Source organism: Talpa occidentalis, unplaced genomic scaffold (assembly GCF_014898055.3).
Source record: "Talpa occidentalis isolate TD23 unplaced genomic scaffold, MPIMG_talOcc4v2.1 talOcc4.4, whole genome shotgun sequence".
In the NCBI taxonomy this organism is placed as follows: Eukaryota; Metazoa; Chordata; class Mammalia; order Eulipotyphla; family Talpidae; genus Talpa; species Talpa occidentalis.
Window position 1 is genome coordinate 110,852,845 of NW_023604295.1, and position 25,822 is coordinate 110,878,666.

The 25,822-nt window shown below is 40.7% G+C and overlaps 1 protein-coding gene across 7 annotated transcripts in view; it reads right to left on the reverse strand.

Moving 5' to 3' along the window:
* The window catches only part of FUT10 (fucosyltransferase 10), a 77,007-nt gene that overhangs the window by 13,614 nt on the left and 37,571 nt on the right, over positions 1 to 25,822 (reverse strand). For all 7 annotated transcript variants that reach the window (XM_054700858.1, XM_037526027.2, XM_054700857.1 and 4 more), the window contains one exon: positions 4,839 to 5,674. In XM_054700858.1, the coding sequence (XP_054556833.1) occupies positions 4,839 to 5,674 (836 nt within the window). The remainder of the gene's footprint in view (positions 1 to 4,838; positions 5,675 to 25,822) is intronic.

Consider the following 25,822-nt stretch of genomic DNA (forward strand, 5'->3'; position numbering starts at 1 on the left):
AGCTATTTGAAATACAGGCCCATCTATGGACCACTGGTAGGGTTTTGTTCTTGAGTTGGTCCTTAAGATGGTAGAAGGCTATCCCACAATTTTTAGGCCAGCTTCTGAGTGATGGCTACATAGTGAAAGTAGTGAGTAAACTAGAGTAAAGCTCCCCCTGTGTCCACTGTCACATTGTCATATTGTCCATTGTCATCATGTCATTTGTCCATTTGGATACCTTCTTCGCAATACATAAGTCCCTAGGCCTGAGTCAATGTTGTACAATATCATGTTGCTAAAGAAGGCACTCTGTAACCCTAGATAACATTGCTGCAAAGATATGGGGGACAAGGAAGTCAAATGTGTATCTAGAGAGAATATCAATTTCAGGAAGGACAAATTGCTGCTTTTTCTAGGATGAAAGAGTTTAGGTACATTCAGCCTGCCACTACATGGCTAGAGGGTCTCCATAAAGAAAAGTTTCATATTGAAAGGCCCGGCATTCGTTACTGCTACTGGAAGGTTAGGCTTTGAACAATGGCAGTAATGAATTCTACCTTTATGATTTAGAACCAAAGCTTTTGGATACAAACATAGCCTGACATTGCCATGATATTTTCTCTGCTCATGGCCCCACAGAAAAATTTGGGTGACAAAGGAAAGAAACTAGCTGCCATCAAGGAGAAATCACACTAAACATCTGCTTTTTGTTAGCCTACACTCAGCACTTGGTGGGTATTAGAGCAATGTTGATCTGATTCTATACAGATATCACAGTAAGCAAGCTAGAATTGGGTCTACTGTCAGGTTTAGCTCATGCTAATCCCATACCATCTGCCATGACTTATCAGGTTTTTGTCAGGAGTCAGAAAGGTGAATTAAATGGAGGAGGAAGATATGATGGCTTCATCCCCCTCCCCATACTCTGATGGGGGCACTGATTTCTTTAATTTTTCTAAGGATATGTTTTTGCTTTGAGATTTATTATTTTGACTGATGGGGAAGTTTTAAGGGCTCTGACTTGACTTTTCTTACCATAATGTCTCATTCCATAGACCATGGAACCCATGTGAGATTTCTCCCAGTTGTTAAATATAACTGTCCCACCTACTTATTCAAGAACCACAGAAATAAACACAAGTTGTATTTGTAGATCCACTGAAACAAGCAAGCTTAAAACATTTGAGTCATCTCTGAGCCTGCTTCTATTGATTGCTTTATCTCCTGATGGTATTTTTGTTTTTTTGTTTTTTTTTACTTTTATGGGTCTCATGAGTTTTAATTGATTGCTGGACATCATATACAGAGGTACAGAGACTCAGGTATTTAAGATTTATGCTCAGAAATGGGCAAGCCTCTTTTTCTATCAGGCTGATGGTATATGTGGGATTGAGTTGGTCTCCTCAGGAATTGAACTGAATTTGTGTTGCTCCTGTTACCTTTAGTACTCCATAGGTTTCAAAGTATTCCAGTAATGACAGTTATCTAGTGACTAAGCACTATTTCCTATGTTTACAGTGGAACCTGGGGGCTCTGTAGCATCTTTCCTAGTATTTCTCTGCTACCTTCCTGTATTGCTATGCCACAGAGGGGGTCTCCACATTCTTGCTCCTGCTCCAGCAGTAAACTGCTCTTGTTTGTTACTTAGTGGTAAGTTCACAGTGAGAGCAGAATTGGTTATTTGTTGTCTTGGGAATCTCAGGCTTAGTCAGACATTGCAGTCTTGGGCCACAGGGATGAAATTTTCTCAGGGTCCTGTCTCTCTCTCTCTCATGGCAGCTGAAAATACTCAGATTCACTGGTTATGTAAAACAGACTCAAATGACTATTATGATCCCTGCTTCCTGGTGTCCATGCCCTTTGTGATCCTTTCCCTTTGAAAGTAGTCACTTGCCTCGTGCTTCTTGTCATTTACCTCTAACCAACAGACTATGGCAAAGATCAGAACTTGCATGCATCATGTGTACATAGATACATAGGTAAGACTGTAGCACTGGTTTTGCTGGTACTTCCTTTGCTGACTTGGAGGAAGGTGGTGCTCATAATGGGGAAACCCCACATGTCAACAATGGGTCTTCCCTTTCCTGTAATTTACTTTGCAGGCATGTTTTATCCTGTTTTTCACTAATGAGCACATTAGCATTTGAGAACTGTAACAAGTTCAATGAAATGCAAGCAAAGACTTCTAATCATCTTCAATGATGACCTCTCTGGAAGGAATAAGAGCACACTAGGAGAGCCTGATCTATCCTTCTTCAAGGACACCGAGGAGAAGGACATTTGATTACATTAAGGTACTCTGAACTACCACCATTTGCTATCTCTGTTTAAAATGCAGAAATGTATGTTTTCTCCTATGTCTTTAAAACAGCTATTTATCTCTGTTGTTACGCCCTTCCAAACCCAATAATCATTCCAACAGGGTTTCTCTAAGGTTCAAGAGTGATTAGGATTTACATGTTCCTTCATTTTTCTGTAAATATAATGTTGATGCCTAGAAAGGATCATGAAAGATGTCTCAGAAAAGTTATCACCCTCACCAATTATCCTCCTTGACATATTTTGAGAATAAATATGTAACTATGATAGAGCATAAGCAATGTGGTTTCTACCAGCTGATGTGTAATTTGCAATAGTGTGTGTGTTCTGGTATTTGCTATAATGTGGCCCTGTAAATTAGGTCATAGAGGAAGTCAGTGGAAATCGAGATGCACTCTCTGAGAAGAATGATGTAATATTTCATGTTCCTGTTGCTGACCAAGACACTCAGCTTAAAATAAATGACTTTATGGATAAAAACCTATTATCTAAAACCAGATAAAGGAATTCAAATTTTCAATTACTGAAATTAAGAAAAGCATGTTTCAAATAATTTAAATGTATCTAAATATATACGTATTTCATATATGCAATTTATAATACATATGTTGGGTTGTTGGAAAAGTCATGATGTATTTTTCTATGTTTTTCAAGCAAAAATGCATCATGACTTTTCTGACAACCTATACAACACATAAAAATAATTCCACACACTGTTTAGGTTTATGTCTGACCTAAAATTAATATGCTACCCAAAATAAACATTAAAATATTGAGCAAAAATTGTTTGCATCTAGAGAATTTAGGTAAAACATGTGGACAGAGGAGTCAGACATGGGACTGATGAGTGACAGCAAGTGGTATGTGTGTATCATCTCATTTTCAAAAAATTTCATTGGTAGTTGAAACTAATATATCTTTTTCTTTCAACAAATTTCCTTTTTAAAAATTCACTTATGTATAAAGCAGAACCATTTCTGTTATAAATAAAGTAAGCAAATAAACATTACAAGTGTCTAGGCAATTGAAGACATTACTAATTACTATAATAATTTATGTTCCTTAAGGATTATCCCCATTGTCTTTTGCATAGTCTCTGTATATTAACAAGAGCAAGAGCAAAAATCATAGCAAGAGACAGACAGACAGAGAGGAGTTGATTAAGTATGTGAAATGAAAAGTTTCAAAATGGGGGGCCTCCCCTGGTGGCACAGCAGTTGAGTGCTGGGCTGTGAAGCTGCCCGCAGCCTCTGCAGTGCCGGTTCGATCCCCGGCCTCCGACGAGGGTCCCACATGGCGTGCAGACCTTTCCTGCCCCGCCCGCTGCTCCCCTCAGCAGTGTGTTTCATCAGTCTGCCTGTTCTGTTCCCCTGGTGAATTCTCTCACCCTCCCGCGCTTCTGACTGTACCCAGTGCTTGTATAAATAAATAAATAAATCTTAAAAAAAAAAAAACATATTGGAACTATTTAAATAGTTCACAAAAAATTAAACTTAAAAAAAAAAAAAGAAATAGGGCCTCCCCGGTGGCGCAGCGGTTGAGCGCTGGGTTGTGAAGCTGCCCACAGCCTCTGCAGCGCCAGTTCGATCCCCGGCGGCCAGGCGAGGGTCCCACATGGCACACAGACCTCGCCTGCCACCCGCCCGCTGCTCCCCTCAGCAGTGTATTTCATCGATCTGCCTGTTCTGTTCCCTGCTCTGGCTCTGATGAATTCTCTCACCCTCCCGTGCTTCTGACTGTACCCAGTGCTTGTATAAATAAATAAACAAAAATCTTTAAAAAAAAAAAAAAAGAATGGGAAACCCACTTATATAAAAATAAAATAAAAAAGAAATAAACAAAAAAAAAGTTCCAAAACAGGGCCTCCCTGGTGGAGCAAGGGGTTAAGCACAGCACTGTGAAGCTATCTGCAGCCTCTGCAGCACAAGTTTGATCCCCCAGTTGACCAGGGAGAAACCCACATGGCACAACAGACCTCTCCTGTCTCACCCGCTGCTCCTCTTAGCAGGGTATTTCAGTAGATCTGCCTGTTCTGTTCTCCACTCTGTCTATGGTGAATCCTCTCACTCCCCACACCTCAGGCCTGTACCCCAGTTCTTGCATGCTTAAATAAATAAAATTTTTTTTAATTTTTTTAAAAGTTTTAAAATGGCAGCCTGTAGGGCATGACTGTAAATCAAGTGGCACTGATAGAGAAGCTCAAGGCTTGATGTGTGGAGGAGATTTAGAACTTCAATTTATTTTTTACTATTTTAAACTCTTCCTTCTTTCTGCAAGATCCATGTCATACCCGGCACTGTATGTCCTTAAAAAGAAATGACACAGGAGAATTTAAGGTCTTTAGGAAGAAGGATATGACCAGCAAACTTCATGATAGTCCTCAAAGGACACCAATGAACTAGTTTACCTTCCTCAAGAGCCTACCCTTCTGATAGGAATGAGGGCCAGTCAAGAGGCAGTTGCAACAGAGAGAGACAGAATGACAGACTGCCTTAAGGCCATTCTAGCACCCTTTCACCAAATCTTGAGTTGCTTACCTTTTCCTGAAGCCTAATATTATCCCACACCTTCCTGCATACCATACACTCAAATGCATCGATATAATTGTCCTGGCTAATGTCTTGTACCCCCCATTTCCGTTCTCTGAGAGCTGTGAGAAGTCGCTGGTTAGAGATGTCACCCTTCAGCTTCCATGCTATGTAGGCCTCGTACAATCTGTCATCATAATCCAATTGTCTGATGTAGCTTGCCAGTTCTCTAGGATGAGAAAATTCTGAGACAAGAATAGCACTTCTATTACTTGGAAGCCAGTCTGTGATGCTGGGGGATCCATAATAGACGGGGACCACCCCCAGTTTCAGAGGTCTCCAGAACTTCTCAGTGATATAGTCATCACACACAGCATTCTCAAAAGCAAGGATAAATTTATACTGCGCGATTATCCTATAAAAGCCATCAGCATCCATGGAGGCTGGATTTTTCAGTGACTGAGGGAGATCTTTGTTTCGTAAACACTCCCCATAAGAATCAACCTCAATGTATGTCATCAGCTTTCGAACATAGCTGTCCCTATCTGATGGTGGGTCACAGTCTGACTGTACATACACGAGCGGAGCAAGTCTTTTTCTGAGATTGTTTTTGGACTGCAGAGGAACCAAGTATTGGTGTGACTTCAGGACTTCTATGCCCTCCAAGTACTGGGTGGTTAATGGCAAGTGGGAATGTCGGCTGAATGTGGCCGTGTAGTTGAACAAGGTGATGACAGGCTTGTGAAAGAGCTTGTAATTGTTTTTTGGAGACTCTTCATGAAAAAGGGCCCAGTCGTGATAGGCTTTCCGAGGAAGAGGTAAGCTGTCGATGTTAAAGTCAGTACCTAAGAGAAGAAAAGAAAATATTACTATGTACAAAAGAATCCTGGTGTTGAAGTTTGAATCCACTTGACAAGATTAAAATACAGGAGTTTAAGGCTATCACTAAGAAGCATATTATAGGGCCTCCCCAGTGGCGCAGCGGTTGAGCGCTGGGTTGCGAAGCTGCCCGCAGCCTCTGCAGCGCCGGTTCAATTCCCGGCTGCTCCCCGGCCACCGGAGGAGGGTCCCGCATGGCGTGCAGACCTCTCCTGCTGCCCGCTGCTCCCTTCAGCAGTGTACTTCGGTCCTTCTGCCTGCTCTGCTCCCCGCTCTGGCTCTGGTGAATTCTCTCACCCTCCCGTGCTTCTGACTGTACCCAGTGCTTGTATAAATAAATAAATCTTAAAAAGAAAAAAAAAGCATATTATAGTGTCTGCAAGGAGTTTGACAATCAATCATGAAGCATTCACCCCAAATGTGCTCAGGGACAGATCACCAAGTAGAAGGAACCTCTTTCTCATTTTATGAAAAGGGAAATGGAAGTAGAATGTAGCCAGATTCTAAAGTGATAATTTATTCCATCGCAATCGGCTTTTCTTTCTGGAGATGTTGCCTAAGAGAGAGCAGAAGAAATAAAGAGATAGACAATTCTTTAAAAAGACAAGAGCAAGAGAAAGGAAGCCAAAAGGGGGAAAGTTACCAATTTGGCAGATTGATTAACTGGGGAAAAAAAGTGAAATCATGCAAAAGTAGCCAGAACAAATATACAGCATGGATTTTTTTTAATTCAAAATGATCGATTTCAACAAAGTGCAGTTAATCAATCTTTGTCAAAATGCTAGACAAGAGGCTTTTAAAGACAAAAGAGCTGATAATAGCACTAAGTTACAGACCACTGTAGGACAGACCTGAATTAACAAGCACATCATGAAATAAAGAAGATATAACAGGATTATAATTATGAGTGATTCTAGCTTCCACAGGATTAATTGGGAAACCTTTGAAACAAGATAATGTGCAGACAGAAATGATGGATGTGGTAAAGCAATTGTTTCCTGACTCTGTGGGAGGAGATACAATCAGGAAGAACTTACTTCTATAACTGAGAAGAATTAAGACAATATGGAGTACAGAATTTCTAAAATGTCCCTGACACAGGTGATTTTGTGACCCAAATTGTGTTTTTTAAATATAAAGTGGTACCCCAAAAAATCCATCTTCTACTGGGGAGGAAAGCACCAAATAAATGCTTCTAGCAGAATAAAACATATTCTCCATTAGAATTCATAAAAATTAATTATTTAACACTAGTGCACGTCTCTCAAACAAATATATACTCTGTAATGCCAACAGTACATCAATGAGAAATCAACTAATCAAGAAAGGCTTTTAAACAACTAAAGATCAAATAAGATTATGTTGGAGGACATATACTGAGTAGAGAGAAAGTGCTGAAGAAAGTACTTCTGTCTTGATAACGGGCTTTTATTCTCAATGATCAGGAATGAAAAGACTGACATCTAAAAATGGGTATATATTTGTTTACTTGACCTTTTAGCATATATATTTGACTTTTAGCATCAAAAAGAACACTCATCTGCACACCTGAAATTTAACGCCATACTGAATTGGATGGTCAGCAAAATTTAAAAGAAAAATAGGAGGGGAATGAAAAAAGAAGAGAATTTGGATTAAAAAAAGACATTTTATCAAACTGAAGTTGTTGCTGCCCAAAAAGTTTCTAGGTTGGTCAAGTGACCAGTGGTAGGCACTGGAACCCACAAACCTGAGTTAGACACCGTTTCCACTGAAGACATAGTGAACCAAGGCCATTGGCCAGGAGAGGAAGAACCAGAGTCCAATCCATAGGAGTCAGGGCAGGAATCAAGCTGGAAGATTAGAGACTGGAGTGGGGAGATGGTAAAACCAAAATAGGTCAAGTATTAGCTATGGGGATCTGGCTCAGGGCCCTTGAGTCATTGACAAAACACCAATGGCTGACTGCTGCTAATTGCTATGTGGCACCTGGCTGATTCTTTCTCTGGCTCACCCTGGGTGCACCACAGCAAAGAGTCAAAATGCAGAGCAGAGAAGCAAGAAGTCACAAACCCTGCCTTCAGTACTTCAAAGAATGCAGAGGGTCTGAGTTTCATCTCTGTGGAGATCAGTAAAGCACAGAAGGAACTAAAAATGATTATTTCTAAACCTTTTCATGGCCACTCTCTAGGTCCACTCAGGTTGTGTTAGGAACAGAATGGGAGCTTGATACAGGCCCAGGTCTAATGAACCTTTCATTCATATAAGTAGGTGATGAGGAAATATCGGCTTTACCTGCATAACTTAATCAAGTAAGAAGAAAAGGGAAAAGAGCATGGAGATCCTCAAAACTGCAATCTGGCAAAAAAGCTTGCAGAATATAAGAAGACTTTATACACATGCACTAAAAAGCAACACAGATTTTTAAAAATGAGAGCATGAAGCTCTCTCCTACATCCATGTGAATTCTGTTTAGTTTGCTCTTTCGTAGTGGTGGGTTTCTTTAATAGAGACAGTTAAGGGACCTAATGTTCCAGAAACATTTCCCATTCATTGTTACCTCAGAAAGCATTTCCTACTTTCTTCCCTAAGATATACATGTACCATAAAGACATAATGTGTGTGTATATACAAGACCATATTAAAATAGGCTTTCTATTGGATTCTTCCAATACTAAAATCTCTGGAAAAGATTTTAAAATATATGTTATTTTGCACAGTGCATTCTTAGAGCTTCAGATGGTAAACACTCAAAAATACTGAAAAAAAAAAAAAAAGGTTAACAGATCTAAAGTACTTCAATAGGGCTATCATGGGCTAACATATGAGTGGGGACACTGAGCAGCTACTGAAAAGCATTTGATGTGCTTCAGGAAATGAGTTCTTTAACTCTCCAACTCCTGAGCAATATCACCATAACAAGAGTTGAAGGTGGGCTTCAAAGAAATGAAAATCAATTCACCTCTGGTAAATCCATTAAAAAGTGACTTGTGGGGGCCTCCCCGGTGGCGCAGTGGTTGCCCGCAGCCTCTGCGGCACCAGTTCAATCCCCGGCTGCTCCCCGGCCACCAGAGGAGGGTCCCACATGGCACGCAGACCTCTCCTGCCACCCGCTGCTCCCCTCAGCAGTGTACTTCTGTCCTTCTGCCTGCTCTGCTCCCCGTTCTAGCTCTGGTGAATTCTATCACCCTCCCGCACTTCTGACTGTACCCAGTGCTTGTATAAATAAATAAATAAATCTTTAAAAAAATATCGTTTTATGATGGAAAAAGAAAAACTTTAAAAAAAAAGTGACTTGTGTGTAAATGACTCACTAGCTTCATTTTATTTTTTTAAATTTACATTGTTTATGTTTAAACTTATATTATTGATGTAATGTTGATTTACATCATAGTATATGTCTTAAGGATACAAATTTCTACCTCTACAATTTTACGTTATTTCACCACACCTACCACCAAAGCCCCAGTAACCCTCCATTAGACCCCCTCTGCCCTCCTTCCTCTCACCTCACCACATCCCCTTCTGGTAGCCTTAGTCATAGTCCAGTGTGCTCGTCCCCTTCCTGTTTTCACCCCTCCCCATCTCCCTGTCCCTTCACCTCCCTCCTGGATCCCTGGGATCTACAGTCAGCTTTCACGTCTTGTCTTTGATCTTTTGTTTGGTTTCTCTATATTCTACATATAAGTGGACCCATCCAGTATTTATCTCTCTCTTTTTGACTTATTTTGCTTAGCATAATCCCTTCCAGCTCCATCCATTTTGCCACAAATTTATACAGTTATCTTCACTGGCTCTTACATTTAACAACTTTGGCTTCGCGCTTTCATTACATTGAATTATTTTGTGTTTACCGAATACTGACAAATTTATTTGCTCCTTTAAATAACAGCTGACAGATAGATCTTAAGCTCTAAAGTGCATTGTAAAGGGAATTGCAACTTGGCATACAAATGGAATAAAGTTCATGCTGGCAAACGATGCCAGATTGCTGGCTATGGAGACAATTTGAAATAACAGATAAGAGGAAGAGAGACGACATTTCGCCGTATGTGTTGATGTGCGCCTTTCCCTCTGCGGGGCCATGAACTCTTCTTCCTTTATTCCCATACAAACTGGCAAAAAGAGAAGATAACATGTTTCATCACTCCTACTCTACTGACAAAGTTTGGGTCATTTATCTGGAGCTAAAAACCTCTGGGAAGAAAAAAAAAAAAAACAACACTTCCGGGAGGACCAGAATTTTCTAACTGACGAATGATAAAGCACCAAGGAGATCACGGTTCTGCTGCAAAACTGATTGTGCTGAATACTTACCCTGTGCACTCCCAACACAGACACCTTAGTATCACCCAACTTGAACCGAGTCTGCTCAGGAAGACAACATGCCTTAATTTGGAAAAGAGAAGGAGAGTCCCTAAAACATCTTACAAAGGCAATCTCTCTCTATTTTTTTTTCAATTAATTTATTTACTTTCTTTACATCATTGTTCCTTATGTACAATATTTGATTTCACCCCTCAGGTGTAGTCCCTGTAATTCTCCCACCACATCACCTGTGATCCAACACCACAGTCCCTTGTGCTCTTCCTCCTCTGCTTTGACCCCCCCTCTTTCCCACCCCTACCAGCCTCAGATCTAAGGTCAGTTTGCAAGTTTTGTCTTTTTCCTCACCCTTTGTTGGGTTTCTTTATATTCCACCTATAAGTGAAACCATCCAATATTTTTCTTGATCTTCCTGACTTATTTTACTTAGCATAACCCCTTCCAGCTCAATCCATGTTGCTGCAAATGGCATGAGCTTATCTGTTTTGATGGCTTTAATTTTTTTTAAAAAAAAACTTCTAGGGCCCCATAAAATGTGGGCCCACAGAAAAAATACCCCAATGGAGAGTGATAAAAATGTTTAAGGAAAAATCAGGCAAGAAGCTGCCTCATCTGTCATCACTGACTATTTGCAGAGTTCACTGTTATTTTTAAAGACTTGTAACATGAATTTTCTCTATTTACCCACACAAATCTATCAGGTCATTTTCTCTAAAGTTTTTGGGGTAACTTGTGAAAATGTGAACAGAACAATGCTAGTGACTGGGCAGGGCCTTCACTGCCTCAAGCTAAGTTCTAACTAAATAAACAAACTCCATAAGCATCCCTATGGACAGCATATTTCTAGTCCATTCAAATCAGTTTTGGCAGGCCATCTGACTCAAAACACTTCATGGAATCTTCTGAACCCATATTCTTCTCTCGTATCCCCTTGTCTTTCAAGAGTCCTTTTACCTGCCCCTTAATCGGTCCCATATAACCCTCTCTCAGTTACACATACTGAATCTATCCATTCTCCCATGGACATGGAAATTTCTCAAGTCCCCTTACTGAGACTGTGCTGTAGTTCAGTCAATAACTTTGCAGGTCCCTTTCTAACAGCACAGGGCCTGAGGCCAGAGGCCAGAGTCCAAACAGAGATCCCACCTGCCACACACTTAAATATTTAAAAGCGTTACATCAAACAAGCTGTTCAATGTTTTATTCTTCTACCTTAACATACGAGTGTGTATGATTTTAAATAAAAGGGTGCAAAGCAACAGCTCACACCAAACAAATGTGGGAAACATATATTAAAAATTAACATAATTTGCTGACATCAATCGCAAGTCTATTTGGGACCTGGTATGGAGTAAAGTTTGATGACTCACTTATGAGATGACTCATTTCTTCCCTCACTTTCCCTTCCATTTGCTCAGAACCACCACAGTTTAAGCATCCATTTTCTCTTCCTTTTCAGGGTCTTGTCCCTCCCCACCCTGCTGTCTCAGTGCCTCCTGAAGCCCCGCATTGTTTCTGAAGTTTCTCCTCAGCTGAAGGAGTCCTCACCAGATAACTTCACACTCTTACCAGCATCAGCCTTTCAAGTCCCTCAAAGGAAAACTGGCTGGAAGGCCAGGTGTAAATTTAGAACTCTCAGATCCTTCATATTTCCACATTAGAATACATGGTATCTGGCCCCATTTTCCTTCCATCCCTGGTGCTTTCTTACACTGTGTGGGACCCTGTGTCATGGACATGACACCTCACCTGCAAGCACAAGTTCCATCAAGACTCTCCCTGACCAAACGTTAACCAGGTTGTCTAGAGTCCTCTAGTCACCCACCCCTCGAATTGGCCTATTACCTGCCTCTTGGCCTTCAGAATCCCATTTTAGCAAAGAATCCTGCTATGTTGGTTTAACAAGAGTCCCCCAACTCTTGATATGTGATCAAGTTCCTCCCCACACACTTAATCTCAAGTCCTTGGCCTGGCATTAGCAAGAATCCTGTTAAGCCAGTTTAGCAAGAAATCTCCTATTCTTCATATTCTCTTAGTAATTTTCCACCCACTGACCCCTCCACTCTGCTTGTTGACTGCAAATCTCTAGCTGCTTTCACTATGTTTGGAGTTAGAGCTCAATCCTATACTGAAGTCACTCTCCTCTACAACAGTAGCTCAAATAAAATCTTCTTGTCATTTCAACATGTATCCAGTGCAAAAATGTTCTTTTGCAGCCCATGCCCTTTTAGTCCCCCACCTCTCCCTAGCCAATCTTCAAATGCAAGTATGCATTCTGGTAACACAATTTGCCCTTGGGAGAATGAACCAGGGAAGTGGCCAGTGTAGACTCTGGAAGTGGACTCTACTTTGGCCTTTGAGGCAGAGTATTTGGGTCTTGATATCTGCAGTGTGATATGTAAGGGGGAAGCGTGTGCTCTGTGGCCAAAGTTGGGTATTTGACCTTTGCCTGTGGACTTCTCACCACATATGAAGGGGCATGGCTGGGGGCAGACCAGAGTACACCCCTCTTGGCCAAATCTAAGGGTTCCACTGTCCAAATTTAAGTCGCCAATCATCTTCCCCAACAATGGTTGGTTACTTGGCAGATGGAATTCATGCTCTGAACTAAACAGGGACTTGATGTACCTTTTGTGATTCCTTAAACCAACAGCACAAATTTAAGTTTAAAACTTGTGAATAATGTGGTTGCGCAGGAAGAGAGGCAGGAGGGATGCTTACTTACGTTTAGCACATTCCCCGCAAAGTGATTCCTTTTCAATGATTTATTCTAAAACATTCCAAGATGACTATTGTCCCATCCCTTACTCAGATTTTAACTTAAACTAAGAACTTATTGATCCTAAATTTACACGCCATCAAGACTGGTCCCCTAGGGTTCCACTGAAAATCTAATAGCATGCTAGCAATTTTTCACTTGCAGAGCCCACAGACAAACACAAATTACCAAGTCCAGACTAAATTAGACATCTTCCCCAAAACCCAGCCTTTCTCATGTCTCCTTTTTCTCCACTAATGTCACCACCAAAGTTGGCCTGAGCTTTGTATGTGAGTTACATGCTCCACTTTAAAGCACAGCCTTTCTTTTGCTTTTGCTTTTTAAAAATAGATCTCAGTGCCCAGAATTAGAGGATCATAATCTATGGTACGTGACACACTTACTTTAATGAACCAGTATAAAACAAGAGAAACGCTGTCACACACTTCTTAACACCAGCATATGACTATAGAACATATAGAGGGGCTGCTGCTCAGAATACACTGTCCCAAGGATCTGAATAGACCCTGATGCTTTTACATGCTGGGCCAACACCATATGCAACCAGACACTGTTGCTTTTATAAATCACTGGTTTACTTGAATTGAAAATATTTTGATGTGAAATATACTCATTTCAAATTCCTATAAAGAACAAAACATCACCTACATTGAAGATTTTGTCTCTCCTTTTAATTTTTTAAACAGTATCCACCAAAATGAATCCATGGGTTGATGTTAAATATAAATCCTTAATGAAAGCAGAGAACTTAAGCAGAAACTTTCCCTCTGGTGGAGGTTAAATTTCTTCCAGATACATCCATGTCCCCCCCACAGACCACACCTTCCTTTGGGATTTCAAATGCCAGCCTTACTATTACAGTGGCCTTTGCCCAAGATTACAGTACTCTGCCTTAAACCTAGGTTCATAAAGACCACAGAGAGACCTGAGCTCTTTTTTTCCTAAAAGGAAGCTGTATTAGTCATTGGCTTGTTAATTTCTCAGCTCCAATCCCTCCTATGTGCTATTCTGTATTGTAATAGTCTGAGACCCTGCCAACTTCATTTCTCAGGTTCCCTTGCCAACTGGCTTGCAATTAGGTCCCACCAATGGGAGCACCGAAAGGGGGGCTGGAAGGTGGAAGTAACCTCTTTCTAAAGGCGTCTCATGTACTGGAGAGAGCAGCACTGGGGACTGTGATCTCATTGACACAGTGGAGACACTGGCCATGTGGACAGTGGTGACAGTGACAGGGAAGTGGCAGTGGCCTGGGAGTGCTGGCTCACTTCCATCAGCGACATTGGGAGACCAACCATCCTGCATTCTAGGTAAAGTGATTTCCCCTGTGCTTCTCCAGCCCAGGGTGGTAGCGGTTATTCGGTTTGCCTTCTTTTCTCCTTCCTTCTGTTGTTCCACTATCCCTTCAAACCCTTTTCTATCCAATTGCCATAATAAATCCTGACTGTTTAAAACATCTAGGAAAATTTCTGTTTTCCTATTAGGCTATGATTAATACAGAAGCCCATTACAACATCTTGCAACTCCCATCTAATTACAACTTAGCATTCCAAGTTCTGTTGCAGGTTTCTCCTGCTCCTTGATTTTTCTAGAAATGACACTTCTTCACAATTTTATCCCTTGTTACCACTCTCAGGCTTCTATTTTCTCCACCAAAAATCACCTTTCTGTTTATTTCTCTGTTCTGTTCATATGGTGAAAAGTGGTAGCAAAAAAAAACCCTGCAATTCTCCTATTGAAGAAGAGAAAATATAAAATCAGGAAATGAGACTCACTTTAAGAAAGAACCATCAAGTCATTGGAAACCAAAAAGCACTTTCTGCATTCAGGTACTGTGCTATAATTCCTTTCCTGAACTCTAGCTAAAATAGACAAAATACTGATGACCCGGTAGCTACCATGATAAGGGAGAAGTAAAGGTCTCCAGCAAAACTGGATTTGAGCACATTCCAAGTTTTATCACAAACTACAAATCTTCTCCACTGTATCTGTTGGCATTTAATGTAAAAAGAGATAAACACTTCCTTGGTACTAAAAGACTTTACTACAGAGCCTGTTACCCATCAGAAATGAAAACCTCTATGGCCAAAAGATGTTCAACCTTAAGAAAATGGGCAGAAACTACCATTGTAGGAGACCACAATAGTTCACAAATCACACCTATTGTTAATCTCCTCATCTGTAGCTAAACTCACAGTGACCTTACTGAGCTTGTTCTCATTTCCTGCTTTAGATTAAATCATTTGTTCCATAAAGCTCAAACAACTTCTCGTGGTTGAGGTAACAGCCATAACCGCTAACTCCAGCTATCATCGCCTGCAATAAGCTTAATAGCAAATTAAAGTAGTTGACAGTTTCTAGATCTACACACCAAAGGAAATTCCATTTCTTCCACAGTAATAACTAGAAAAAGTTAGAATTTGATGTTGTGAAGACCAAGAAGAAATCAGAGCTGAAGTTACAGTGAATGGTGTAGCCTAAGGCACTCCCTCACCCAGTAATGTCATCAAGGACTGGATGGTGGAGGCATTTTAGAAAGTTTTGAAAAGTTCTGCTGAACTCCAACATGAAAAGCTCATGGTAGTCTACAGGATTAATAACTCAGGCTTAATTAGGTTTTGTGATATCTCTTAAAGGATGTGAAGAATTTACTCTTCATTATTAATAGGTGTTTCTCCATCTCACATTCTGATTCTCGCCATTGCAGTAGGCAGACAGAGACAAAAGATACCACACCTCCAATTTAGAGAAGCAAAGTCCCTCCTAAAAAGCAAGATTTTACTGAGTCCTCCTATTTAGAAAGCATTAAACTGGGAACTCTGGAGCTTCAAAGATGAACAAAATAAACCCCAGGATCTCATGATTATGAGAGTAAAAGTTAAACCATTAGCTGAAATTCAAAGCAGAATAACACAAATATAAATTGCCCTGCCAGAAATAATTCTTTCTGTCAGGTCAAAGAGTTTTGGGCTGAATTTCTGATAAGCACATTAAAAAATCAAACAATTAGAAAAAATAAATAATTATTAACTTGGGGCAAACAAGGAAAGTAATCTGCAAATAATCTGGTTCGTCTACGAATATCATTTGCATAGTCACAATAATGTAAAGTGAATATTGATCTATCAAATATGGCAATATAAATGGGGGGATACAGCAAGGTGAGTGTGTGTGTGTGTGTGTGTGTGTGTGTATGTATTGAGTAGGAGAGGAAGGAAAAATCTCACATTTGAGTCTAAGAAAAATAAATTATATTTCCTGTTACTTTTTATGTTGAAACTAAGATATAATGCTTTCTTATACTTAGAACTTTATTTATACTTATTAAAAGAACTCTTACATTTGCTTACAGAGTTCTATACTCTATCACTCTTGTGAATACTTAGGAAAAATAAAGGTTAAACTGCTTAACTATCTTAATGTCTTCACATTGAGAATCCAGCTCTATCTGAATCTCTGAGTATGATGAAATTCTTGCCCCAAACCCCCTAACCCATAGAGACTCCAAGAACAGAATGAGCCTCAATATGAGACATGAAATTCATGCTCTCCAGGCCTGACAAGGGAAGCCTGCATGCTAAGTGCCTTGTTCATGGCTCAGTTTATCCCTCCCTAGCAAAGTCACGGAGTATTGAGGCAGGTGAACAAAAGTGCAGGACGTGGAGAAGGATGAGAGTTTGTGGGCACAGACATCCCCAGCAGAGTTTGGAAGCTGTTGGATGAGCTTGGGTCAGCAAGGGCAGAGTGTGCAGCTGTCACAGCTGTCAGCTGCCCATGTGGAGAAATGACAGAATAGAAGGATGTCTTCAGGGACATGTTGAGCTGTTCAACAAATCAGGTCTGCCCACCCCAGACTGCTGGCTGATTTAAATGCTTTGACAGCCTAGCACATTTAAAGATGATCTTAGTTTGTGACCTAATGTTTGGCAAGTCTGCACGTTGCTGGATTGAGAAGCAGAGTTGCTGGTCTTTTCTAAGACTGGCGAAATTGCTACTCCCAGTGGTACTCTGGGAGGCGAATACTTTTGTAGGAAGAGTTTTTCAAGTTGCTAGACTCTTATGTTGGTTGTTCCCTATTCAGTTATCTTGTGGCTTGTTTGTAAGGACCTGAACTACAGCACTTATCTAACAAATGCAATTATATGTGCATCTGTCTATCCCGCCACCACACAGGGAGCCCTTGGGAGACCCAGATCTTATTAATCTTTGCCTGCAGAACGTAACATAGCTCCTGGAATGTAGTAGATATTCAGAGATTTTTGGAGGATAAATAAATGCATTCTGAAGTCTTATTTTGCAAAGTCAGGCCTTAGCTTATGTTGGCAATCAGCGGAAAAGAGGGAGCAAGAAGTAAAAGCAGAAATTGGGTGCTAACAGCAAGTACTTGTCAAGGGGATAGAGTTCAAATGGAGAGCTGCTCAGAATTCTAAAAATAAATCTTAAAATCACATCAAAGCATTGAAAGCCCTTCGGGCAGGTACCATCTGCAAGTTATATGAGTGTCATCACAAGCAAACAGGGTTTCAGTTCACACTCCCAGCAATCTGATTTCATAATTTGCATCTCTACCCAATGAGGCCAATAGGTTTGTATAACTTAACAGAATATATTAAGGAGAAATCAGTGAAATAGGTGAGGAGAATAACTCTACATCATCTTAGGAACTGTCTTCTGTCTCAATTACTCTGATAAGTATAGCAGTTTCAGTTTACTTATGATACTTCTTTTTTTTTTTTTAAAGATTTATTTATTTATTTATACAAGCACTGGGTACAGTCAGAAGCGCGGGAGGGTGAGAGAATTCGCCAGAGCAGAGAGCAGAACAGGCGGACTGACGAAGTACACTGCTGAGGGGAGCAGCGGGCGCAGCAGGAGAGGTCTGCGCGCCATGTGGGACCTTCACCCAGCAGCCGGGGATCAAAGCGGCGCTGCAGAGGCTGCGGGCAGCTTCACAGCCCAGTGCTCAACCGCTGCGCCACCCGGGAGGCCCATGATAATACTTCTTGACAGACTAGTAAGTGACACTATCACCTCATAAAAAAAAATAACAAAGACTTGGCAACACTTTGGCTTTCAGTTATTCATTTGCTACCAAAAAATAATAATAATCCACAGAGTCAATGATTTGGGAAAAAAAATTGTAGGTTATAAGAATGAAAAATGATATATTAAGAAATGATAAACAACTAGATCTCTAATCTCGACTTTGTTAAGAAACATCTTTTTAGATGGAGACAATTTCTTAACTGTCTTATGCTGACACATTTTCACTAGTGTTTACTAAATGAAAACAACAGCAACCAATCATGGAAAAATATTAAAATTCATTCTAATTCTGAGTTCACATAAAGGCCAGGAAATTATAACTGGTAAATACCACATATCTTATTTTTCTGAAAAGTGTAATGCAAATCAAATATATAAATTTTATTAAAAGCAGACCAAATTCCCAATTTGCTGTTTGAGCTTGCCAAATTTCATTATTCTTTTTTTTTGTTTCAAATTTTCAAAGAATTTCAAACTTTGAGGATAAATATGCACAGTCTGTGCAAGACCAATTTAACACTATGTATAAAAAATTTCAACTTATCAATTGACACAGCAAATCTATTTTTATATATCTAGAAAAATAATAGCAAATATGAACAGAGATATACAAATATGTTCAAGGTAAGATAACAAGAAAACAACAGTAACCTAAATAACCATTAACAGGGAAGTGGTTAAATAAATTTATTGAATCTCCATACTGAATCCTTATAGTTTAAAAAAAAAATAAATTACAAGCAATGTTAAATTTTTATTTAATTTTTTTAAAATATCCTTGTTTATTTTTTCACAATATAGGATTTCTCCCCTCAGGTACAGTCACCATAGTTTTCCCACCACTGCACATTGCTTTAAAATAACTTAAGTAAACTGTTATATTCTAACATAAATATATGCTTGGGGCAGATTTAAAAAAACATTTACCTATGGTCTGATTCCATTTAAGTAAAAAAAAAAAAAAAAAAAAAGGCAACTACAGACTGAAATTAATTATATGTAAGAACTCTGGATGGCTAGCCATAAATATGACCAGGGTAGGGATAATAAAAAAAAAGAAGAAATTTCCTTTTTTTTGCTTCTTAAACTTCTTTATTGTTTAAATTTTGCCTTAATGACATGTTTATACTTTACCAATATAATTTTTCAAAATCAAAAAATTTAAAGGAAAAACAAGGATCCCCCTCTGAAGAGAAGCATTAAAATGTCTCCCAAAGTTTGAATATGTAAAGCTAACAAATATACCCCAAAACTGCCTTATCATCCCCAGAGCTACTGTAGATGTTCACAACAGGCCTCCCCAAGATGTTTAAAACTGATTTCTCAAGACATGCCAGTTTGGCATGCAGATTATTTTGTGTTGAGTTTAGTCAAGCCTTGCAGGTTCACAAGACACTGTGGCGGCCCCTTAACTACCTAGAAGAATGAAGGGGTGGGGGATCTTACCCAGAATTAAGGTTATTACCAGAAATAAGGTTTTTATCTGAATAACCTATATATATGACAAGGCAAACATCTGATATAGGGCAACTGGTCTTTATGAGGTGACTCACCCTCTCTTCCTCATGGAAGTCTCCCTTTCCTGTCCTTGAAGCGCCTGGTCTCTATTTATTCCTTGGCTTAGGAAATAGCCCTCATTTTCCTTCTTTGGAGCATTTATGTCATTGTGAGCTCCCCATACATGCGAAATCTAATTTATTTTTCTTGTCCTGCCAATCTGTCTGATGTTAATTTGATTATTCAGCCAGCCCAAGACACCCATCAAAGCGGGGTCTCCAAAGGGGAAGGGAGAAATTTCCCCTCCTCCCCTACATTACTTAAGAAACACTGCACTTGCAATCTTGCTTGCTTATAAGAGTTATCATATTTCCAAATTTATGTAGCCAATCACATAACACAGTTAACTGCCAGGGATTTCACTCACCCCAAAAGGAAAGCTGAGAGAGTATAGTTCATTTGAACATCAACAGGTGAATGTGTTCTGCTAACATCCAGCTAATAAATTTTTTCAGATGTAAATGAGAGATAAGCATACATCCTCAGAGGAGCCATGTTAAAACAATGCCTTGCAATTCAGTTGAAAATTGACGGGATTTTGAAAATTAAACATATCAGAATAATCAAGCTTGAGTCCATCAAACCAAGCACCTTGAAATAATAATCATTACTTTTCTTTGTTAATCTTAGTGCTTTCAAATATGTACTTCATAATCTTGATTACATTTCAAAGTATGAAATGTTGGCAATGTCAAAGCTTTTAAAATAGTATCCTGGAAAGTAGAAAAGTAATAAAACATAATATGTCTTTCATAAAATAGGAAACCAAACTATAAAAAAATGTCTAAACTCCCTTGCAATCCGGTAAGGGACACAAGCCTCCAGCTGGAGGTGGCTTCCAGAAGGACCCTCGAGTAGGGTCTCTGGTCACTGAAAACTTCAAGAGGAAGAAACAGGGCCCCCTGGTGGCGCAAGGAGTTAAGATGCAGCACTATGAGGCTGTCCGAGGCCTCTGCAGCACAAGTTTGATCCCTGGCTGGCCAGGAAGCTACCCACGTGGCAAAACAGACCTCTCCTGTCTCACCCACTGCTCCCCTCAGCAGTATATTTCAGTCAGTCTGCCTGTTCTGTTCCCCATTCTGTCTCTGGTGAATCCTCTCACCCTCCTGCGCCTCTGGCCTGTACCCCAGTTCTTCTATGCATAAATAAATAAATCTTTAAAAAAGAAAAGAGGTGGGGCCTCCCCGGTGGCGCAGTGGTTGAGCGCTGGGTTGCGAAGCTGCCCGCAACCTCTGCAGCGCCGGTTCGATCCCCGGCTGCTCCCCGGCCACCGGAGGAGGGTCCCACATGGTGCGCAGACCTCTCCTGCCGCCCGCTGCTCCCCTCAGCAGTGTACTTCGGTCCTTCTGCCTGCTCTGCTCCCCGCTCTGGCTCTGGTGAATTCTCTCACCCTCCTGCGCTTCTGATTGTACCCAGTGCTTGTATAAATAAATAAATAAATAAATAAATAAATAAATAAATAAATAAATAAATAAATAAATCTTTAAAAACAAAAAAAGAGAAAGAAACATAAAATGCCCTTTTTCTTGTTTAGAAATTCATACACCTGGGGTCTCTAATGTGCTCTGCAGCACCTGCTAGATGGGGCTGGGGTGATCCATTTCACTCACTTTGCCTGAGACTTGTCTTGCTTACCATTGAAAATCCCACCACCAAGGAACTCCAATCCTGGGCAACTCAGGACCGTCACTCCCTGGCCACACTCCTATCAAGGAAAAAAGGCTCCTCAATAGCTTCATCAAGGGCAGAACAGACATGAATTATATTCAACCAAGGTTGTATTTCTTGCCACTTAAGTGGCAATTTTGGTTAAAAATTAAGTTTATCAGAAAATAGAATCTCAAAAGCCAGATATAGAGCATAAACAGTGTACAATTCATTCCTATAAAGTTTCTAAACTCACAACACTAACCTATAGCGATAGAAAAGGAGGGGAGATATAGAGTGAGTAAGGGGAGACCGACTTGCAACATGAATAAATTTGCCTAATACCTTGATTGACAAATTGTCACCAACTACTAACTTACAAGGTGTGCTTATATTAATGTATAAAGTTCACCTTTCATGAGTTGATTTTAAAAAGAATAATATGGGCCTCCCTGGTGGCACAAGGGGTTAAGCACTGCACTATGAAGCAATGCACAGCATCTTCAGCGCAAGTTCGATCCCTGGCCGGCCAGGGAGCTACCCACATGGCACAGCAGACCTCTCCTGGCTCATCCACTGCTCCCCTCAGCAGTGTATTTCAGTCAGTCTGACTGTTCTGTTCCCTGATGAATCCTCTCACCCCCCACATCTCTGGCCTATACCCCAGCTCTTGTATGCATAAATAAATAAATCTTAAAAAAAAAAAAAGAAGAATGAAATCTTCAAACACTAAAAAGATTAAGAACAGACTGGGGCAGTGTCTTTCAAGAAACACCAACAGAGGTAGTCACGAGGCTTGGGGCAGGCTCAAAAGGCAGCCCATCTGGGCCTCCCCCATGGTGCAGTGGTTGAGAGCTGGGCTGCGAAGCTGACAGCAGCCTCTGCAGCGCCAGTTCGATCCCCAGCTGCCGCGAGGGTCCCACATGGTGTGCAGACCTCACCTGCCGCCCGCTGCTCCCCTCAGCAGTGTATTTCGTCAATCTGCCTGTTTTGCTCCCCGCTCTGGCTCTGGTGAATTCTCTCACTTTCCTGTGCTTCTGACTGTACCCAGTGTTTGTATAAATAAATAAATCTTTAAAAAAAAAAAAAAAAGGCAGCCCATCGCCAATTTCCTTGTGTAAAATAAATTCAATTCAATTCACTCAAAATTTGTGAAGTCCTTCATCACAAGAAATTGTACAGATTCCCTTCTTTGGAAACATAGCTTATGCTCCCCCACTTTCTGTTGTTTTGTTGTTGTTATAACTGAACTCATCTAAAAACTGTAAAACCAGCGCCTGATAGAAAGGGAGGTAGTGTAAATTTCAGTGCATCTGAATAAACAGTTTCTTATACAGAGATAACCCAACTAAGGGAACCTAACCTAATAAAAATGTGTGACGTGGCGTTAGTTCAGGAAGGGGCCTCCATTCTGATCTTGATGCCTATTTACCGACTTTGAAGAAACATACGAGCCTTGGCTAGATACTCGGGAATAGAGGCACAGACTTCCAAGATGGAAGGGTAGAAGTACCTGGGAGGGAAACAGGACTCAAACAGATGCCCTTGGATGCATCATAAAGTGATGTTTCATGGGTAAACAGGCCTTGAACACCTGCTTTTACTACCCTGACACAAGGAAATCATCGCTTCCCTAGTCCCTGCTCCTCTGTGAGTCTAATGTTGCCCACAAGACTGGTAGGCACTGCAAAAAGTTGGCATCTGAGCTACAATTGCTGGAATATGCTTGTTGCTAAGCAGACCTAAGATAGACATGTAGGGCCCAAAAGGGGAGGTGCTGCCTACTGGGGGCAAGTGTGGGAGCAGAAAGCAGTCCAAGCCTCAAAAGCCTATAGGGAGGGCCTCCCCGGTGGCGCAGCGGTTGAGCGCTGGGTTGCGAAGCTGCCCGCGGCCTCTGCGGCGCCGGTTCGATCCCCGGCTGCTCCCCGGCCACCAGAGGAGGGTCCCACATGGCGCGCAGACCTCTCCTGCCGCCCGCTGCTCCCCTCAGCAGTGTACCTCGCTCCTTCTGCCTGCTCTGCTCCCCACTCTGGCTCTGGTGAATTCTCTCACCCTCCCGCGCTTCTGACTGTGCCCAGTGCATGTAAAAACAAAACAAACAAATAAAATAAATAAATAAAACATGCCTCTATTAAAAAAAAAAAAAAAAAAAAAAAAAAAAGCCTATAGGGAGGCTTCCCCCCCCCTTGCCCTGGAAATGTCTCAAGTGAAAAGCCAGAAGGCTCCCACCGGATACATATTTGGAGCCTTTAGGCATGTGCATGTGTGTACATTTCCACGTGCCAAATGTCTGCTGCTCCCCATTAGCCAGTAAAGTAGCTTTTTGTGCTGCACCAATAAAGCCAAACATCTTCCCAGAATTATTTCCCGATAGGGAAATGGAAAGCTATTGGGTTGACTCTCCCATCTGATGGTAGGTATGTAATGAAGTCTAGTACATAGCTGAGATCCTGGCCCAGTGCAGCATCAGTGCCAATTCCACCCTCTGCAATCTGAAAGCAGAGCTGGCATGCAGGGCCTCATGCAGCACCATCCACTCATGCCAGATCTTCAGGCAAGCTGCCGGTCACTGGTAACCATCCCTCACAGCCACTGCACTCAGGTTTCCTGCCATATCAAGTCCCCTCTGTGTAATAATGAGCAGTCAACAGACTCTGGGTGTTTTGGTCCAACCCATTCAAATGCCAAATCTTGAAAATAAATCCTCCCCCAGTAACTTGGAGCTAGTGCTTAGGAAACATAATGGCACCACAGAGATACTTTGGAGTCTACGTGAAAGGAATCAAGAGGATTAGAATGGTGGATGATGTTATGAGAAAAAAAGTACATTCACTGATCCAAGGTTCATAAGAAAATTAAGACAAAATAACACAAAATCAGGATGAAGGAAAGAAACAGGGAAATACTGAAGTGGCGTTAATCTACAGCATAGTTGGGGTGGGGCTAAAATGAGCCATGGAACCCTATTTTTATTTTCCATTAATCTGTTCTTTAGCAGATATGCCAAAGAGGATGTGCTGGTTTCAGCTTCACTGAATGGCTCTATCTCAATATGAAAAATTCCATTGTACCATTAGTTGTAAGAAGAAAACACTACATGTTAAAAGATCTTCCTTTTGGATTGGAACAGCAACATGCCAAACTAAGAGGGAGTAATCTGGAACCCCATCTTCGGATCATCTCTTCAGAAAGCATATGTGAATTTCGCTGGGCAGCATCAGAGAGCTCTGAAACCCAAATCTCTTCACAGTGCTTGCCAAGGCGCTTACCATCGGCAGGTCATTCGGGCTGTGAACAATTTCTGAGTTCTCACTCACTGGACGTCAAGAGTCTCAACTCCTTATTGAGGCAACACCATAATTCTGTGTTGGTTCACAAACCAGAGGAGACACAGGACACTGATTAAATAATAATGCATTATATTAAAAACCACCCTTACCGAATAGACATTGACTTTTAAAGAACTGGCACAGTAAAATCTTCAATACTGGTGAAACACACATTCTTTGAAATCAACATTATCAAACTAAATGTCTTTATGACATTAAATACATAGCCAAGGAAAATGAAAGGAAAGCACTGGGAATAAACGGTAAACCAGTGTGAAAACTTGAAAAGGCCTCAAAACTGACATTTGGCAATGCCCATACAACTGGAATGGCAATTTGGTCCATTCAATTCATTCTTCAACTACAGAACCATGCAAGGCAACAATCTGGAAATACCTGCCCTGCCATTCACAGATACCAGCCTAGCGGCAGTAGTGCATGCAGTGCAGCGAGCCTGGGCCTGGCCCAGGGCCATTTTTTCTACCAGGTTGGGGTCCATCACTGGCATGAAACCCATCAAGGACCACCAGGAAGCATTCTGTTCAAGTGAACACTTCTCTCCTACCTCTCATCATATCTCTGCTTTACCATCTTAGCAAGCCCTGGGCACTGAGGTATTGGCATCAGAAGTCCATGTATAACAGAGTGAATGGAAAAGCACAACACAAAAAACAATTCACTTCCTAGATATATAAGACTATGATAGCTTTGTTTATTTCATGTACTTTTTTATTTACTCATAATGTATATTTACTTTAGATTTAAAAAAGTGCTGTCACTCATAGCTTGGAAAATCACCAAATGTCTCTTTCTCCTCCACTTTCTCTGACCTTTAATAATTAGCAAATCTAAGTGAGAATTTCAGTGAGGAATCTCATAATGATGCTATATAAAGGTATTAGTAGCCTCTCAGATTTTATTACATGTAACCAATGCATATATACAAGCAGATCATATCCTCAAAAATGAACGAAATAGAATAACTTGATATGTTTACGATGTCTTTTCTTCAAAGGGCATAAAGTTCAGTAGCTATTAATGAAAATCTAGCAAATTAATAATCCATAATTTATCTATTATCTATATCCTTCCTTCTATTGTTCCCAAATAACACATTGGCTTTTATGCTTCTCTATTTTTATTTTTAAATCCCCAAAAGTTGACCTGGTCATTGACAAAGATTCTCTTCTTGACCAACCTCTGAGATCCTTTTCAAATGACTTTTGAGCTTCTATCTTTGTCTTTGTCTTTGTAATGTCTAAGTTTAGCAAAAACCCTGCTAAGTCAGGTTAGCCAGACTCCTCCATCCTCTATCACACTTGCTATCTGATCTGGTCCCTCATCTTCCACCCCATCCCCAAGTGATGACTAATCACCTTGGCCTGTCTTCAGCAATAATTCTGTAAGGTTGGTTTATCTAGAACTCCTTCACCCCTGATGCTAATTTTTGTAAT